General features: G+C 43.1%; 1 protein-coding gene across 2 annotated transcripts in view; it reads right to left on the minus strand.

Annotated features, from left to right (window-relative positions):
• ZNF423 (zinc finger protein 423) overlaps window positions 1-19,955 on the minus strand; it is a 225,077-nt gene that overhangs the window by 92,235 nt on the left and 112,887 nt on the right. For both annotated transcript variants that reach the window (XM_066557160.1, XM_066557161.1), the window contains one exon: window positions 1,831-5,054. In XM_066557160.1, the coding sequence (XP_066413257.1) occupies window positions 1,831-5,054 (3,224 nt within the window). The remainder of the gene's footprint in view (window positions 1-1,830; window positions 5,055-19,955) is intronic.

A 19,955-nucleotide genomic window follows, 5' to 3' on the forward strand; every position in this document is an offset into this window, starting at 1 on the left:
ACAAAGAAACTCAGAACTTCCCTCATGGGATGAAATTCAAAGCATTTACCTTATTGAAGAACTTAAAATTTTCCCCTGAGAGAACAAGTATGGAAGCTGTCACTGAAAAGAAAGAGTTAAAGCAAGAAATAAGACAGAAAATGGCAATGTGTTCTGCTAGCTGATAAGGAAGGGAAAGGTAATTCCATAGGTGCAGAAATACAAATTAGTCCTACCTAATAGAATAGAAGTATTTTTCAAGAATTTAGAAGAAAATAAAGTCCTGAGGAGCAAAAAGGACAATGACCTAGCCAGACCTAGGTATCACACCAAAGGTGGGATATTTCATTCTTCTGCAAAATTATTTTCGTGTGCCTGGAGGCTTAGTCACACCCAAAGGGAACAATACCCAGTGGTTTTACCAAAGGAGAAAAGACCAGAAAAGAAATCAAGCTTTCTGTGGGATTGGCTCAGGAGGCTGGACTGGGGCACTGCTCCAGCATGGCCGTGCCCAGCCCAGCTCAGCCAGACACTGGTGCCCCACACAGCCCCACATGGAGCAGGGATCCAAATTCCTGCCAGGGAAAAACCTGCCCCAGCTCCCTTGGAGGCACCTCAGCCCATGTCCTCAGAACATACTTAGGGCCCTCTCTTACTTACCAAGCCCCTGGTGTTCTAGTTGAATGGATGGTATTTTCAGGTGCTTTTAATTCAGTAAGATGTGTTTGTGGGTGCTTTAATTAGCAGATTGACATAAACAGGCATCTACGGCTGGAATTATTCATTAGGAGTTGGGTGCCTAATTTCCTTAGATATTTTTGAAAATCTCACCCCATCATGTTTAATTAAAAATGTCAGATGATATCAATACTCAGATGTGTCTGCTGTTGGTCTCCTGAGAAGATTTCCAAAATCCACTTCTCATTCCATCTGTTCCTGACAGAGGAAGGACTGACTTGGCCCATTCTTGAACCAAAACGTCAACAAATAATTTAAAAAGACTATAAACTGCAAATGATATTAATCTCCTGAGTAGGCTTCTGGAACCTTACTTGGATCTGCATGTTCCTGAGTAACTTGTAAGCTAAGAAATAGGGAAGCAGGCTATCTGCAAAAAGTCAAGGACAGCACACTTTTATGTAATCTGCATTAGACAATGTCCAGATTTGCTAAGAAACTACTTATCCCCTACTGGCCCCTACACAAGGGCCATGAAGCAGGTTCTTTTCAAATCACACACACATGCAAACAAGCTCATACAAATGCATACAGACCTCCAAGTAACCTCACAAGGTTCACTCTGACAGACATTGCTAGGGACAAGCTCTTTAGCACAGAGATGTGGTTTAAGTGAGAAGTTGGGGGGTAGGATGGAGTTTACTACATTTTCCCTCACAAGTTCCTATATCCTCCTGTTCATTATTATTTTCCTCATTCCTCAAATATGACAGATTAGATTTTTTTTTATTGTTTTGGGTTCTCAGCATCTCCATTTTTCATTAAACTACCCCAGCTTTTCCAGATCTGCCAGTTCAGTAGAATCAGAATTCATGGACAAACTCAATCCCCACTGCCCAAGAGTCCCAGCTCTCTGTTGGTAAATCTAGGGCAGTTTTGAGATAAAAAATCTGATGTGCTGCTTCTAGGAATCAAGGTGCCTGAGAGGCTGAGCAACTTCTGATTGTTCTATGCGAATTACTCTACTCTTCCTCCTGTTTTGCTGAGGTTTTTTTAGTAGCATAAGTGATTTGATAAAGTGACAATTAAAAAAAAAAAAGAATATCATATCAGTTCTCACATTGAAGGTCTACATTTTATCCCTCAGATACTTTAAAGTTCAGCTGTACTTACTCTGGGAACAGGGGACGTCTGGGTACCTTTCCTTTGGCCACTGGTCTCGGGTGTCAGGTCTCGGTGGTCTACCTGAATGTGGCTCTCTAGGTCTTCAGCACTTTCAAATTTTACACTACACTCTGGACACCTCAGGCTGCCACACGGCCTCTCGTTCACCTCCTGTGGAGTCAAGCTGGAAGACTGTCCATTGGTGCTCCTGGTCATGCATCCAGCACACAGGCCATAGGGAAGGCCATTCACATCCAACTTTACCAAGTCCTGCTTATTGCGGAACTCCTTCAAGCACAGCGCACACTTGTAGAGTTTTTGCAAGGCCTGGCCATTAGGTGATGAGGTTGCAGAGTTTCCTGCCAATTTCTGCATGTGGAACGTCCCATGAATTTTCAGCTCCAGGGTAGAGGTGACCGTCTGCATGCAGACAACACAGCGAAAGCCAGTGAGGGAGTTTCTGAGATCTGGATGCATCTGGCAGTGCTCGATGAATTCCTCCTCGCTCTGCAGTGGCATTTTGCAGATCCGACATGTCCCTGTATCCAGACTCTTGCTGTGAGTGACTTTGTGCTCCGTCAGGGTCAGGAGCGATGGGAAGCGTTCCCCACAGATGGGGCACATGTAGTGCTTAGCTGGGCCTCGATGGGTCTGCATGTGCTCCCTCAGGCCATTTTCTGAGAAAAAGGTCCTTGAGCAGATATTACACTTGTGGCTACCTTTGATGAATTCTGCTTTCTTCCTGGAACAGTCATCCTCCCCAGGCCTGATGTTATGATCTCTCAAACGATGGTTCTGCAAGAGGACCTCCATAGTGTAGGCAGCCCCACAAATGTCACAGCCATACATGGGCTCAGAAGCATCCACATCGTCCTCACTGGCTTCATGACTGTTGGAAGTATCTGGATTCTTCATTAACATGTTCTGGATATCTGCCCCTTCTGTCTTCTTATTTGTTGGGGTCATGCCATTAGCTGTACCATTCTCAGCGCTAGCATCAAAAACACAATGTTTTTCCCGCAAGTGTTTTTCAAGCAAGATGATGGCATGAAAAGCTTTGCTACAAAACTTGCAGTTGTATTTTTTGCTGTGGGTTGTGATGTGGCACTGCAGTTCTACCTCTGTGCTGAAGGTCTCACCACAGAAGATACATTTGTGAGACTTTGATGGATTACCCAAGTGACTATGCTTCACATGGATCTGGAGATCCACCTCTTTCCTAAAATCCCAGTTACAGGCTGTGCAACGATACATCTTCTTTTCATTGCTATGCTTGACTGCCAGATGCACTTGGATAGATACCTTGGAATCAAAAACTTCTTGGCAAAGAGTGCAGTGATACAACACAAAAGTATGCATGTCCAACAAATGCTTCTGCAAATCGTCCACTGAAGAAAACTGTTTGTCACAGCTCTCACATACATAATGAGTGGAAGTTGTCATGTAGTGTACGGTGAGATGTTGCAGAAGAGACTCCTGGGAGTCAAAGTCTTCTTTACACTGAGGGCAAGACTGTTTCCTCAACAGCAACTCCAAATGCAACTTTAAATGGGTCTGAAAACTTTCAAAATTTGAGAACTTTAGATCACACTGATTACATGGGTATTCGCCATTAGACACTGAGTTTGCGCTTGCAGAAAGCCGCTGCCTTTTAGGGGAAGAGACTTCAACATCAGAAGAAACTGGACTCTGCTCTGCTTTTGACTTCTTATTGTGTGCCAGAGGAATGTTCTTGTGGTTTTCTTTAATATGCTTTGTAAGCTTCAGGATGGAGCCAAAAATGGGGGAGTTTGTGCAATAAGGGCATGAATAAACTTCCATAAAAGACTGTGTTGGCTGAATGACAGGGGAATCCAATTTTGAATTTCCTACATTGCAGTGAGTCTGCTGGATGTGCTCAGTCAAGGTAGCTTCGGTCAGAAAGCCCATGGAGCACTGGTTACAGAAGAAAGCATTGTTGCCATCTTGAGGGGTAGCGTTTGGGCCGCAGTGGGTAATGCGGATGTGTTCCTGCAAGCTATTGATATCAGCAAACATCTCCGGGCAGTAATTACAATGAAAGGCAGAAATGTTGCTAAACTGCATCATGGGATAGGCATGGTTTTTGTGCACTTTTCTCACGTGTTCATTCAAGTTGTACAGTGTAGGCATGGAATCAAGGCAGATCTGGCACGTGTGGCTTTGCTGAGGTTTGTCTGCATGAATGGTCTTCAGATGGATCTCCAGAACAGCAAGACTGTTGAAGTCACGCTTCGAGCAGTAGGGACAGCTGTAAGTAACTTTAGACCAGTTCTGGCCATCCTCTCTGTCAACAGACCTGGTTTTCTTTTGTCCTCTCAAAGGCTTTAAGGTGGAATCTGGAGTGGAACCTCTTTCCACCGATGCGCTGGAGTCCGGTGTTGCGCTGCTCATGGACGCCACACTCCCCAGGACTGGGTCAGGGCTGATGCTGTGGTTGCTGGAGTCAGGCTGTCTGTGGCTGTCCAAGTGGCAATAGACTTCCTCCACTGAAGAAAACTGCTCTGGGCACATAGGGCACTTGTGTTTCTTGTTGGCATGGGCTTGATGAATGTGTGAGAGCAGCGAGTTTTCGTCTACAAATACTTCAGGGCAATGAATACACTGCAAATCTGCCTTCTCGGAAAGCTGTGGGTGGCGTGTCATTACGTGCTTCTCCAAATCTTCAGTCTGACTGAACGTCTCTTCACAGTAATCACACATAAAATCATCCTTCTTCACCTCTTTCTCATTCTTTGCCATATGTTCCTTGTTCTTTTTATGAGCTTGCATGTGACTCTGCAATGAGCTGGTGGATGAAAACCCACGTTTACACACAGTACACTTGAATGGTTTGCTGGAGCTGTGGGTTTTCAGGTGGATTTTGAGGTGGTCGCTGCGGGAGAATGCAGCCTCGCATTCGTGGCAATGGTACTTTTTATCCCCTGTGTGAAGCTTTATGTGGCGATCCCTACTCCTCTTGTGCTTAAAAAGCCGGCTACAGTAGGTGCATTTGAAAGGTAGTTTGTCACTGTGGATCTGCTCGTGCCTTTTAAGGTAGCTCAGGCGAATGAAGGACTTATCACAAAACTGACAGGGATACGGCAGGCCAGTCCCCCCTTCCTCCTCCCCGATGCCAAGATCACACCCATCTCCTATCATCTGAGTGGGTGATGCAACATCTTTGCTGGAGGGAGATGAAGCCACCCAGGAGAGTTGTGGGTCGTCATCACCATCTGTAATGGGAAAGCAGAAAGGAGATTAAAAACAATTCCCAGTGCATCTGTGAAATAAGGACAAAGCTCTCAACAACACTATGGGCTTCTGCTACTACAGCATTAAAAAAAAAAATCAACTCAAAAAAACCCCCAATAAACCCTCTTGAATTTGAAAGGAGGTTTGAGAAAGAAAAATAAAAATATATTTGTACACATAATTCACAAATATGCCAACACATAGTGTTAATAAAAAGCGTTTTTCTTTAGCAGGTTTAACACCTGCTCACTGTACTGTAAAGCAATAAACAATGAATAAAGAAAGCGAAACACAATGTGCAATGAAGCAATACAAACACTTCAGAAAGCTACAGTGTTAAGTGATCACCTGTGAATTTGTGGGTCTGTTAAATGCTACATCAAGATGATTTTAAGTAATGTCTCCATTAAAAAAATCCTTCAGGTCTGTCTGAAAACTGTAACAGAATGAAAGGCTGCTCAAAGGCAGAGCTGAACATGTAGGTGAAATAAAAGCATCAGATTTGAGAGAGCTCAAGAAAATCAGAGAAGAGATCTGCACCATTACCATGTTTACTTGTATAAAAGGTAATGTTTCTCTCTTGTTACAAAATCGAACAAATTTTTTTAAAGCCCAGGAAAATCACCACTAGAGATCTTTAGACATCACAAAAGAATCAAGTTCAGGATAAACTAAAAATGGCCCAGCCTCTATTTTAATAACTATTTCCTTTACTCAATATGAAGCTTTGAAAAATATTTTATAATTCCATATAACCATAAAGAAACACAGCATCAACTCCAGCAGCCCCACAGTCATTTTAGGAAAAATACATAAAATGTTGTCAGCTTTCATTAACAGAATTGTTAACAAGAAACAGAAGAGAGTGAGCTCAAATATCCTAATTCCAACAAATGCAGAGATGCTGAGTGAAACATAACTGCCACTAGTCTGATATCAAACTAAACCACAGAAGGAAGCAAAAATAAAGTTCCGTAAATGATGGAAGGCGCTGACCATGCAAACATTTGGAGATTCCTTTGGAGATTCCAAAAAGGAGCCGGTTCTCAAGATACACTGTCCTTATAAAACACTTAATGTTTTAAATACTTCAATTTTTACTAAAACAAACCAATAAAAAGAATCCCCAACTGTGTGTGTAGGCTGCCACAGGCACACTCCTCGTGCCTGCCAACTACAGAGTCTCCAGGCGGAGAAGGCACAAGTAGAGAAGGCACAAGTAGGGTGAGGAGCTCTCACAGAAGGGCTCGGCTAGTGAGGGTATCACCCCTGTACCAGCCAGCTCCTGCAGCACTGGCTGCTCTGGCAAACACCTGCTTTTTCATCCCAGGTATAGAAAGAGAGCAGCGACCTTGGAAAAAACTAAACCAAATAAGCACACCCCAAACAACTTTTCCTGCATGATGGGGGTGTGTATTTTCCAGATCAGGCTCTCTGCACCCCCTGCTCCCGAGAGCTCTGCTCCCCCGTTTATCTAAACCTCCTGCTCCAGAGCTGGACACCGAGAAGCTGCTTCTCCCTGCTCCCGAAATGCACCTCGACTCTCAGCGAGCATCCGCGCCTCCAAGATGCTCAAGGTCTTTGCGCTCAACTAGCTCCTCCAAATCTGGCGGAGCCCAAGCCTAAAACAGAGACAAGGAGCTCCTGATTTTTATGGGAACTTTTCTCAGGCTTCACTCCCCCGACCACGAACGGCTCTCTCTCTCTCTGCAGCTGCAACAAAGCCTCATGTTCCCAATTTAAGCCACCTCCGCCGCCCACCGCGCTGCCAGCACAGCTTTGCGGAGCCCCCGGGGAGCCCCCGGCCCCCGCCGCCCCCCAGCTTTGCCGCCAGCCGGATCCGGGGCTCCGTCCCCACGGACCTGCGGCCACGGGCCGTCGGAGGGAAGAGGCAGCCGGCTGCCAGCGCCCGGATTAGGGGCCCCGGGGAGGTGCCGGTAGCTCAGGGCTGCCTAATTCCCTCCTCTCACCAGCTGGGCTCCTCCAGGGGCAAGGAGACAAAGGGGAGCACGAGGGGGATGCTGGGCCTGAACTAGGGCAGCACATGTTGCGTTTGTGCCGCTGCTGCTGTCTACGGAGAGGGGGAGAGAGGAGAAAAACAACAAGAGGAAAAGCACCCAACCATTTGCTAGTTACTGCTCGGGTTTACGGGCTGTAATTATAATAATTTTACGTGTCTGTTTGCAGAAATGTTTGTGGGAACACGTGCATTTGAAATATCCCCCCTCTCGCAGCCCGGCTGCTCGTGCCGTGTGCGGAGCGGCGGCGCACACGGGCAGGGCCGCGCCGAGAGAAGCCCGAGCTCTCCAAACGCCTCCACCGAATAAAGCTCCATTGTTCGGCTGGAAACCTGAGATGCCATGGGCCAAATCCAGGGCTAACACAGGCCGGGCCAACTGCTTTAACTTATTTACTTCCATATGCACCTATGCCAACCATTACATTGGCCCACCACACAAACTGAACAAATCTCTAGAAAGTCTATTTTTCCTCTGAAATGAACAGATCTACCTCAAAACAGTCTAACATTCAAATAGAATGTTCCCCTCCAGCTGCAGCTCTTCAAACATATCGGGCTATTCCAAAAACAAAATCAAAGAAAGCTGGTATTAGTGTTACTTTGTGAGTGAAGCACAAAGCCTTTGCTAATATAATTTGGATTTTAAAAAAATAACATTTCTCAGGTTGGAAAGCTGGATTTGTCATAAAATGGAAGTGTTTACATAGAATGCAAAGATTATCTCCTTTTGTTAGCTTCAGTTAGACCTTTAACCAATTTTCATGTTTAATTTCTTAATTCTTTTTATTCCAGCATTTTCTCATACTTTTACAGATCAAAAAGAATTTTAGAAGAAACTTTAAGCACCAGAAACAACCTACCTGGATTTCTTACTAACAAGATACTAAATTACTGAACACCTAAACTGAAGAAATTAGGGAAAATTCATTATATCATTAATCTCTTTATGGAATGAATGAATAATGGCCCTGTTAATTTTAACTTGCCATATTTAATTGAAGAAAAGACCTATAATGAACTGAGGAGAAAATTCTAAGGTATTTTACCACAGTAATATTTTAATGGGAAGATATATTTTAGATGTGGTATGACATGTCTGGCAAAGATGGTTAGAATAATAATTCTACATTAATGCAATCAAAGGAATGTAGCAGAATGAGAAAAATCACTTTCAAAAAGGAGATTAAAGTCATTAAAATGGCTAATCCTGCAAAGTGGGACTGTTCTAAAATAGAGAATCACATGGCTGGTGCAAGGCTTTTGTCATTTGCGCATAAGAGAATCAAAACAAGTATTAAAAGGGTAAGAAAATTCAATAAAAAGTTTAATTAGGAAAAAAAAGAGCATTAAGGAAGCTTCAGGATGCCAGTAGTCCTCAGGATATATGTGCAGGTCATGAAGCTTAAAGGGCCATTCTTGATAATCAATCTCAAAGTGGTACAGTAATTTAGCAACTTAATGTTCAGCACGTTTACAGGACTGCAAGCATTTATCATCATCAGTGAGGAGCTAATTCCAGCCTCAATGCATTCAATAAATGTATTTTTCCTTCTAAGAAGAACAATTTGGCCAAAATGTAGTATAAATCATACTTCATTCTCTATTTATCTTCCAGATAACACAAGCCAAGTTCAGAGACATATTCATGAAGCTAAAACAATAAAATGAAGTTTTAAAAAGATGTGGTCTCTCTTAGAAGGGAGACAAATGGCTCATCACAGATTGCCAGGAGTAAGCAGCACTGCCATCTCAGCATACACTGCTGACATTGATATATCTATTATTCCAGAGTTATTTTGCTAATAGAAATATAATCAACCAGACACAATTTCACAATCCCTGCAAACACCTTCCCATCTCCCTGCCCACAGGTAGCTGGAAACAGTTCACTCCTGCTGAACTTTGAGCAGAGCTTCATCTTCTTGTTCAGCTCCTCAGCTGAGCTCCCCCAGCCCTGGGGGCCACATTCCTGGGCAGGAAGTGCACAAACCCAGGCTACCCCAGCTGGTTCCTTTTCCTTTCAAGAACAAAACACATGCACAGAGACCACATTTGCTCGCCTGGACCTGAAGTTTGTCCTTGCCTAAAGCTCTTGTTCACCATCAGAGTATCACTGGGTCCCTCTGCACTGAAAAATCGCCCCCCCTGTCTCCCCTACACATGGGGAGCTCAGGGGGCTCTTCCCCAGGGCCTCTGTGATCCCTGCACAGCACGGGCATGCTGCAATGTGGCCCAGGCACTACAGCAGGCCAGTTCCTCCCAGTGCCACCAGCACAGACTGAGCACCACAGGGCTCAGGAGAGCCTGCACAACCAGCCCCAGGCATCAGAAAAATCGAGGGTCTGGCCAAAGAAACATCTTTAAGACTCCCCTCCTGAGCCCAGAAGGCCATCTCCATACGGGACAATAAAGCAAGGAGGTCAGATTTAGAATGTGATCTTATTCTATCAGGTTTATTCCTCTAGCACAGAGCTAGTACACAAGAGAAATACTTAAATTAACAAACACAAAACCCCAAATTGATTGTTGAAGGAAAGATTGCTGTTTAAGCTCAGACTTCTGGTTCTCTCTGAGTCCCTCCATGGTACACAAGTTAAAGATGGTCAAAGCACTGAAAATGCTTTAAGGTGTTAAAAGTTGATGGAATTCTTGCACCCAAAAAAGTAAGTTTTGAAAGCACACTTGCAAGCTTGGCATCATAAGACACGCTTCTGAACTGTGCTTCAGTTCCTCATCTCCATAATAGCAAAAAGCCATCTGCTTCTCAAGGGCAAATTGTAGGGCTTACTTCTGTATCGCTGTGAAAACCCTGAGACATCCTCAGATGGAAAGTCCAATAGAAATGCTATCAATTTCAATAATTATTATTATTGCAGATGCTTAACTATGAGAATAAAACACAGAGATTGAGGACTAACAAATTCTCAGCACTGGTTACAGTAAATTTTGCATTGCTGCACTGTGTATTAAAGCCAGGGATAGATCATTACAATGGATTACAGTAAGAACCTCACATAGCATACGCTGCTCATTTACACTGCAGTGCTGGTGTGAAATAATGCAAATCAAGTTTACACAGCAAATGTTTTAAGCTCAACATTTTCAGTGCACTGCAACAGCTTTTTGCTTAATTATTTTGCTGGAGTGTTTGGTCCCATTTTCCTGCACATTTCCTTCACAGTTATAAGAAATAATTAGAAGTACCTATAATATTCCAAACTCGATTTTTTATGCATTTATTAGCTTCAATGAACATTTCTGTTCGTTGTGTCACAGAAGGCAATAATGGACTGTGACCCACCAGCCCCTGTGGCAATGCAAGTCCTTGTACACTGACACTGCATCTAGCTCTGAATGGCACTGTCACTGCTGGGCTGTGACTGACACCCAGCACTACTGCACACTCAAGCACACTTCAATAAGTGAGAGAAGGAAGATTTCTGCAACTTATTTATAATTATTCCTCAAAAAAATATCATGCAACTGTCCCCCAGAGTTGCTTAACCCACCCTTAGCCAAGGCAGGGAGGAGGGCCTGGGAAATCCACACTGCTCTGAAGAACTCTACACAGAGCTTGACACTTCAGTGACATCAGCTTCTTCACCAAACAGGTCAGAGTTCTGTATTTGAAGGCACTATGCTATTATATATATAATATGTGTGTCTGTGTGTATATGTATAAAATGTTCAAAGCAAACATGAAATTGGATAAAAGTCTAAGAGGTGCTAATGTAAGTGGCACCACAGGCATTGCTTTCATTATTATCTCTGATTTGAGAAAAATTCAGTTATGCCTAATCCCATGCTTATGAGGTAAGCATTTTTGTTGGACTAAATTACCAAAGGTTAGTGACTCTTCTCCCACTTTCTCAGCTTTGTACTGCAATTCATTTTATAGTGATTTTTTTAAAAAGCAAGGAAGACGTCTGGCTCAATGGAAAGTATATATAATCTGATTTTTCTTCTCATGCAGAGAGTAACTTGTATTTAGAATACAAAATCAGCACAAGATGTAGTGCAGAATTTCAAACACTAAACTTGCTGGGATGTCTGCCACAGATAAACTGTTACATATAGACAGTTTAAACCTTGCTGTCTTTGTTTAAACCTTTTTGTAGTGATCAAAGATACATCTAATTAGTCTTTTTTATACTGCAAGTTAAAAGTACACACAAAGATGTCTATTGAAGCTTAGCTGATATACAGAAACTTGTTAAGGCAGAGTAATGCATGCCTGAGCCCTTGTCTCCCATTAGCAGAGATATCAAGGCTCAGTAATGACCATGGACAGGGTGATCCATAATTCTGAGCAGATGATAAAATGTTATTTTTAACATTATTTTTCCTTATGTCAAACAGTCTGTATTTTGCTGGTAACAAAAAATTAACATATCATTAAGTAAGTTATTTCACGCTTCGATAAATGGCATAATAGGGCTGGAGGAGAAAGTTTTATGTTAGATCTAGGAATAAACTAAATGCTTTCAGAGTTGAATCACTGTTTTTCTTTACTCCCTTTGGAAAAGCAGCAGATACTATATTCTGCTGTGCATCATGGACTTGGGACTGAAAACAGCTGCACTCTAATTACATGTAAAGTGTACCAAAACATTCCTTTTATCACAGACTGTAAATCTGTTAGCATCTGTCTCTCCTTTGTTTCTTCCACAAGATACAAGCTTGTTTCTACATTTTTCTCACCTGTAGCGGTAATTAAAATTCATTATAAATGAAAGGAGTGAACACTAAAACAAGTTCCTCTGTGTACAGTTCTAAACTCAAATTAGAAACAGCTGTTTGCTAATTCATGCAGTGATGTTTTGTCGTGCTCTGTGAATCAATAACAACTCACCCTATTCCTACCAAAATGGTAGGATTATATCTATATTTTGCTTAGCAATTTTCTCCTCAGAAATATTCAAATGCACATTCAGTATTTTTTAAATGAGATTAGAAGATGATACCTACAAAATCATCAATGAAATAACAGGAAGATCTTAATAGCTTGCTGCTTCTGCTTACCCTGCTACCTAGAGGGTCTTGTGTCATTCTTGCCTGCTTTGATGCCTACAGAGCATTTAGCAAAAGGGCATGTTGGAAGACAGATGTAGAACAAAACTGTATATGGAGTCACACAGATGCACATGGATGCAACAGTCACATTGAGAGAATATTACAGAATTAGGGTTTCAGCTCCAACATCTATAACTTTCAAACATTAGGAATGACAAAGCCCTCAGGAAAAAAATCCTAGTAGAATAATTATTACTTATAATAATTAGTTGTAAAATTAGTTATAATAAATGGCAATACTTATGCTAATTGTTAGTAATATTTCTACATATTATGTTAGCCAGAGCACAAACTTCATATGACCTCATTGGCCTCACACAATTATATTCTGCACTTCTGGCTACTTGATGTCAACATTTATCACTGTTTCAACACTTGATTATGCAAAACAAAGAGACAACACACAGCAGTTAAGAGCTTCTTTTTTATCTAAGCATAGGGATGCAAGCAGGGTGGCTGCAGTGATCTGAGCAGCCCTCACAGCAGCTTTGCAGAGCCTGCCCTCATCACAGCACGAATGGGCCCTGCACCACCCCTTTGCAGAGCCAAAGATGCAGCCCAGAGCCGTGGAAGGACATCAGCCTCTGTGCACTCTCTGCAATACCTGCATCACTTCATGCGTTTTCTCATCTCTGTACAGAGATGTTTTCCCTTCCTTGTGTTGGGCTGCTGTTAGCAGGGAGGGTGTTCCCATACAGCACACACCTGAGACTGAGACTGAGCTGCTCGTGGAAATGTGGCCAGTGGGACAGCCTTTCTGGTGGGATGAAATGCATCAGATGAATTTCCTAGATTTACGATTTCCTCCCTCCCATCTGATCAGGCAGCTCTCAAATACAGCAGGCACCTGTTCTCAGGCTGTTTTGCTGAGTACCCTCAGGCACGTGCGGTCACACAGACTCAGCTCTTTCCCTCAGTTCATATCCATAGCACCAGAAACACAAACTAGCTGCTGCTTGCAGAAACTCACTGAGTGCAAAGCTGAAAGTAAAGAGGCAGACTTTTCTCCACTAATGGACCAGATTGGTGTGATTTAATTTAATGTTTTATTGTGTTCGTTTTCATGATTTCACATTGTACTTTCAAGTCATCAATTACAATCCATTTAGCTCATTCATAAAATTCATTTAAGGGTCATATCCTGCACAGCGAGCAGCGAGTCCTGGAAGTCAGCACTGACAAGCACAAGCAGCACTTTCTTTCCCACAGGATATTCAGCTTGTGCAGAATCAAGTCAGAGCTCATTTTGATGGTGTGGGCAGCAGTCTGGAGAAGCAAGTGCCTTTAAAACTGGGGCAGTGGCAAACTAGGACAAAGACAGCTTTGCCAAGAGTTCTCTGATAATCTGCTGTCACTACTAAGACAAATGGCTATCCGCTTCTGTGCTGGTAGAGAATACTAGAATGGCCTTTCCATTTCTGCAGAGCTGTTTCCATTCTTCTGTAATGAATCAGCTGTGAGCCAAAAGAACCACTAGAAGTGAGAAAATGGACCAAAAATGCTCCGTGCCCTCTTGCTGAGGTCACGAGAACTGACTGCATTGCTAGGATGGCTTTCTGTGATGTGATCTTCAACTGATATTATGTGGTGACCTGACCTGTAAGAAAATGGGTTTGCAGTCCCTGTCTCTAACAGATGATAAGTACTTTCCAGAGAACAGAATTCTGCTTCTAAATTAGTATTTTCCATCAGTGCTCAGTAGAAGAGAAGACAATTGCCATGTTTCAAACCTGAGAAAAACCTTATGTTTCATACTCTGCCCTACATGGAACTTTACTGCCAAGCTTTCCAGCCTGAGGAACTTAAAGCTGGTCATATTATTAGAGCAAGTTGCAGGGGGAAATAAAACCAGCTTGTTAAGTTAAAAAGAAGGAGGCTGTTCCAGACTCTCATTTTGATCTAGGTGGGAAAACTGTGACGCACTTTCATTCTCAATGGGTTGATGTTCATGATGAATAGACTTAATGCTGAAAAACACATGTTGGCTGAAATTACTCAGCAATAAACAAACAGTAAAAACCAACAACATCCAGATTTTATACTGCCTTCAAAGAAGAAGGGAAGAAAAGTAAATTATATGTGACAAACGGTATCAAGTAACCTGTTTTACAGCTATGCACACACATTATTGTTCTGACTTCCAAATGTGTTTTGTATTCACAGCAATCCCATTGAATTCAATAGGAACAGCAGTTACTCAACACTCCTCAAAATTCAAGTGACATAAATATGAGATATAGCCAGTTCTATTAGAGATATTTTCAGAAAGGTGCATATATTCCCTGTCCCTTTAGTGAATTCAGAATTAAGATTTCATTCAAACACCATGAACGGAAATGAAGCTGCACTTGCAAATATCACAACTTCCACATGTCTGGTGAGTGCAGCCCCTGAAGGCCTGCATCTGCCTGGTTTTGGAGGGGCCTGTGTGCCCCAGTGACCCCAGTGGGTATCCCTGGAGCTGAAGAAGCTGCCAGCTACATCTGACCCAAGACTGGAAATGGGGTTTGCTCCAGCTGATAAATCTCCCATTGCTTAGGGATGGTGTGCATTAGGGCAAAGTACAATTAGTTAAGACTTTGGGTTTGTTAGTGAACAATTTTTAAGAAATTAATTAAAAATTTAAAAAGAGCACCCACAAATGTAACAGCACAATGGTGAATATGAAACACATTCCTGATTATCATAAACATTGGCCATGAATCTGCACAATGTTTGTAACTGGCCTGAGGGGAACTGCATGAAACAGAGGTGGGAAGGAAGTTCTCCACTTATCAATACCTGACAGAAATAACTGAAAGGCTTAAAAAGAAAATAACTATAGGATTTTTACTATGCAAGATGAAAGTCAAACAGCATGGCTTGCCTAGGAGAGACATGTATTCCACGCTGTATGGTAATGCTACTTCTTTTTTCCTAACAGTACCCACCATTTTAAATAAGAAGAGCCTTTTAAAACGAGCAAGCAAACAGACGCATTTGCCACCCGGTAAGATTGCTCTCGCTACACCAGTGTTTCCCTACAACAAATGTGCTGCATGAGAGTCCTTTCAAGTTTAACCGTCATGACCCAGCATCTGTGATCTGAGGACTTGCACTGCACCACACAACAAAACCATCCACCAAAAGCTGCTCTCTGCTTCCAACACATCTTTGCCCTTTTGACTGAAGGGCCTGATGACAAATCGTGCGACTGCGCTCGCAGGCGTTCAAAAGAAAAAGCTGTGGCAACAGCCAAGGTCTCTTTTCCTCAAGCTCCCAACTCCGTTGGTGCAGCTCAAGGAGGGATCCCATGCCTAACATTGCTGAGACCCTGTTCAGGCTGCAGGGGATGAGCCCCGTGGTGCCCACTGCAAGCACCTCCATGTCACTGGATATCCCTCTCCTGTGGGTACCCAGCACTGAGAGCAGCGCAGGCTGTGCCCCATCTCCTACACCACAAGTTTGTGAGAGACTTTTTGAATCTCTAAATGACTTTAAAGAATCTCTAAATTCTTTAGAGGCTTCTCAGGTTGTCAGTCAGCAGCGACCACGCTCCGGAGAAAGCCTCCCGTAGGGAGGATGCTCATCAGTGCAGGCAGGCAGGAGGGGGGAGCGCAGCTGGGGAGCCAGAGCGAATCCAAGCAGGAGACAACAGCCCCTCCAGCCCTGCTGCCCTCCTGCCAGGAGCCATGCAGAGCCTGGCAGGAACCTCCCCTCCATCCCTGCTGTGCTCCCAGCCCCAGCTGCAAGCACCACACTGCCCACAGACCAGAACAAGGGCACTTTCCTCACTTTCCACTTTTCCACTGTCCCCTGCGGCAGAGACACCTTCCTCCTGAATTGTTTTACAGTCTTAGGTACTCATTTTCTCTGTTCAGATGGCTCTAGTTTAACTAGCAATGCAGGTTTTCCCACAAAATGTGAATTGTATGATTTATTCTAGTTAGTAACTGTCTCTGTGCCTTGGCCACAGACACATGAGAGAGTGAATTTACAACGAGGAAAGGTGCAGGGCACAATTATTTGTTTAAATGGGATTAAAATTAGAGTTGGAGTGTACAGTGAATCATCTCAATTTATCCCTGAAGAGAAGGAGGGATAGCAAATGCCTTGGCACTTGCAAACAAATATCTGTTTCCCCAACAACTCGCTAACAGCGCTCCTTCCATTTGAGAGCAGTCTCACACAGACATTGGCACTGATATCAGAGAATTAAATGAAATAAAGGGAAAAGCTATAGTCAATAACTTTCTCTCTAACTTTACCCACATGATGAGGACTGGTTATACTTACAAAAAAGTACCTGGGAATGTTAATAGACTAAACAACTCAATAAAAGGAATGAGAAGGCCCTGGGGAGAGAGAGATTGAATTTACCCTCCAAAAGTACATCTTGACACTAAAGGTACAGCAAGGTACCTTTCTTTTTACAGAAAGGTACAGGCTTTCTACAGAAGAGTCCCCTAAATTAAACATGGGTGGAAGCTGGAGGTGGATGTGCAGGATAGGGGCACATTTTCGGCACAGGAAAAATGGTCACAAAATCAAAACAGAAAAAGCAAAAGACTCTATAAAAAATAAACAACCAAGATCTCTCTGGGAAATCAGGCATCAGAGGTTTAAAAGACACACTTGTACCTCCAAAACCAGATGTGTTAAAAAAACATCTCCAGTCAATTAATGGCTGACAACATACACACCCCCACCATGGAAATGAAAAACTATTGCTTTCTTAAACAACACAAAGAATTTTAAAGCTCAGACCAGCTTCATTTGCAAAAAAGCCTACTGTCCTAAATATACCTAAATAATGAAAACCCCTCACCACCTCCCAGCAATCTGTTTGGTTTTGCCCTTCCCAGACCCACAACCCAAGCTCCCTGCCCAGACAGGAGCACAGACTGGGCAGCTCTGGTGTCTCCCATGGGAGAGTGAGAGAACAAGGCTCCCCAGATACAATTCACATATTATTTACATGTTTACTCAAGGCTTTTCTAAAATTTTAGTTCTGGTCAATAAGGCAAAAATTTTCATGACAGAAGAGTTTTCTGACCACAAATAAACTGTGCTGCTGTCTAAAATAAGATCTTTAGCCCATCTCACCTTTCCAAAACAACAAAATTGGACAAATGAACGAAAATTCAGTAAATGCTTCCTCACACCTGGGAGCTAATTTTAAAGACACATACAACCTTTTTTTGTTTTTTGTCTTTGGGTAACAATTTTCCTATTATTTAGGATTATCATACCTTGCATCTTTGGATTTTCTATGAACATAACCATAGTCCAGGGCCCCCCAGCTACCTGACATCAGGAAGGCTGCAATATCATGTCTACCCTGAAGTCACTGTACACAGGCTTAAGAGGGACTTCATTTTAATTCAGTTCTTTGGCTGGAATTGAGATACTGGATTTGATCCGATTTTTTTCTTACTGTGTTGCTTTGTATCAAAACACCCATTTTCCAGTGGGTGGTGCCTAACAAAACAGAAGCAGAGGTGTGAGCATGAAGGAAACAGCCATTATAAATGCACAGAAACACACCATGTCAACACTTACCAGCTGCCCAATATGTACAAAAGCTTAAAAAAAGGACAACTGAGTCACTATTTTAGAGCTTCACTATAGTTTCCATTTTAAAACATCTAGTGCCATTGGAGAAGGTTCCATTGCAAACACTGGAAATCAGACACCTCCTAACCATCAAATTCATCAGAATTTTTGTGCAAAGTGTTATCAGGTAACAATATTTACCATGTACAGTAATTATGAAAAACTCTGAGATTGTGCAATTATATATTTTAATTACATGATCTGATTAGGTTTTTTAATCACTTCATAAAAAGAAAGGAAATTCACTGAGGTTGTCAGAAAGTTAATAAAAATAAGGTAATTCACTGCAAAGGCTCACCATGGTGCCTTTCTAACTACTTCCTTGCTACACCCCACTGGGCCTAGGTATTGGAGGTCAACTATAAGTATTAATTTCCTTACTTCTATTAACTTTGGTGACAACATTTGTGCTCTTACAGCATGGTATTTTTTGTTTCATTTGGCTGGATGATATTTTAAACATATGGACTCCTCAAAACCAAGAAGCTGGATGTCCTGAAACCCATCAAGAGACTCAGCCTTGTCCTGCTCTGTCCTCAGCCCCCTTGGAGGGACACTCAGGGAAGCCACTGCGTGGTGGCCGCTGTGACACTGAGCTGTGTGAGCCTCACCAGCAGCCTGCAAAACCCACCCAGCTTAGCAGTGTCACACAATCAATACACCAGCAAAGCTGGCTGCTCACATCAGGGCCACGAGGCACATGGCAGCTGCACAGAGCACCCAGCAGCAGTGAGAGATGCAGCTGCTGCAGGAGCCAGAGGCCAGGCCAGCCAGGCACCTGCCCTGGGCAGCTGGAACCACCCAGAATCCAGCTGTGCAACACAAGCAACCCCTCAGAACCATCCTGCTGGCACTGCAAAGGGGACATGAGGAGAGAGAGGGCTGGGGGCTGAGAGGTGCCAGAGGTGAGTCACCTTCTCCTGCTCCTGAGGCAGGACAGAGTATGTCTGGTTCACCTCTGGAAAATATTTTTTTTAAGTTTTGGATGTAGTTCTGCTCTAAGGAAACATTTTGTTTATATCCAGACTGGGAGTCTATAATGTAACACTTGGCTATGGGATTGAGCAGCTCTGTTTTACTCATTTTTGGTTTGTCCTCTCCTCCTGCCAGCCCTTCTTTATTTTTCTCCTTTCTCTTTTTACCTTCCCACCCCCTCTCCTGTGATTCTCTGGGGAGAACAAATCACTTTGGGAGGTTTAATGGACTGACAAGAGCAGAAATTTAATTGTGGTGTGCAAGCACGGGCCAGGCACATGAGAAGCAGGCACAGTGCAATCCATTTGGGCTGCCCCACCTGTGACCCCAGGCACCCCCTCTCTGCAGGGGCCATACAGGGAGAGGGGCCCTCCCTGCTCTCATGGGACCTTGGTGGTGCCTGCTTCAGGAGGAGAGGGCTGCCAGATGCTGACAAGCCAAAAGCAGTTATTTCAGGAGACTTTTTTTTAATATAGAAACAGCTGACACAAAATGCATCTCACTGGGGAGGGAAACCATGCTCCCAGAAGTAAAAGACCACTAAAAAGCCTCTTTTTTTCCAAGAGAAATCTAAAACAGTTTTGGGCCAGATATCACTTAGGTTTTTCATTTCCATTTTAGGAGACTTGCAGAGTGCCCTTCTAGTCCTGCCCCATCCATGGAGAATATTAAGGGGCAGATGTGGGTGGATTAAAAGATGGTACAAAGCATTTCAGAAAGCACAGCCTCAAAGAAAACCTGTCCCAGGCAAAACAGCCACTGCTGGGGGAGCTGCCTGAGCCTCCCTGCAGCCCCCTTTGCTGTGAAAGGTCCCCCACACCACGTGCATGGCCCTGGGCTGACAGGGGCATGCACTCAGCTGCCTAAGAAAGGCAGTGAAAAAGGGAGGGCACAAAATTATTTAAACAAGCTTTTATACAGAAAATGAAAACCGTTGTGTGCAACAACATGACTCCTTTTCCTTTGTACACCGTTTGCTGCTACAGATTACATTTGCAAAGTATAGATTTCAATATAACATAGCCAAAAGCTACCTAACAGCATAATTTTCTTCCTGGGTACTTTATTTTTGAATTCTTTTACAAACAATGAAACAGAGGTTTGGAAAAAACAAGAAAACAAAGAAGCCCCTTCTTCTCACATGCATGTAAACCTGGGTAAACTTAGAAGAGACCATCTTTTGAACAACCAGTGTGATTTACTCTTGCTTGTGGTGCCT

This window comes from Molothrus aeneus, chromosome 11 (genome assembly GCF_037042795.1).
Source record: "Molothrus aeneus isolate 106 chromosome 11, BPBGC_Maene_1.0, whole genome shotgun sequence".
NCBI classification, from domain to species: domain Eukaryota; kingdom Metazoa; phylum Chordata; class Aves; order Passeriformes; family Icteridae; genus Molothrus; species Molothrus aeneus.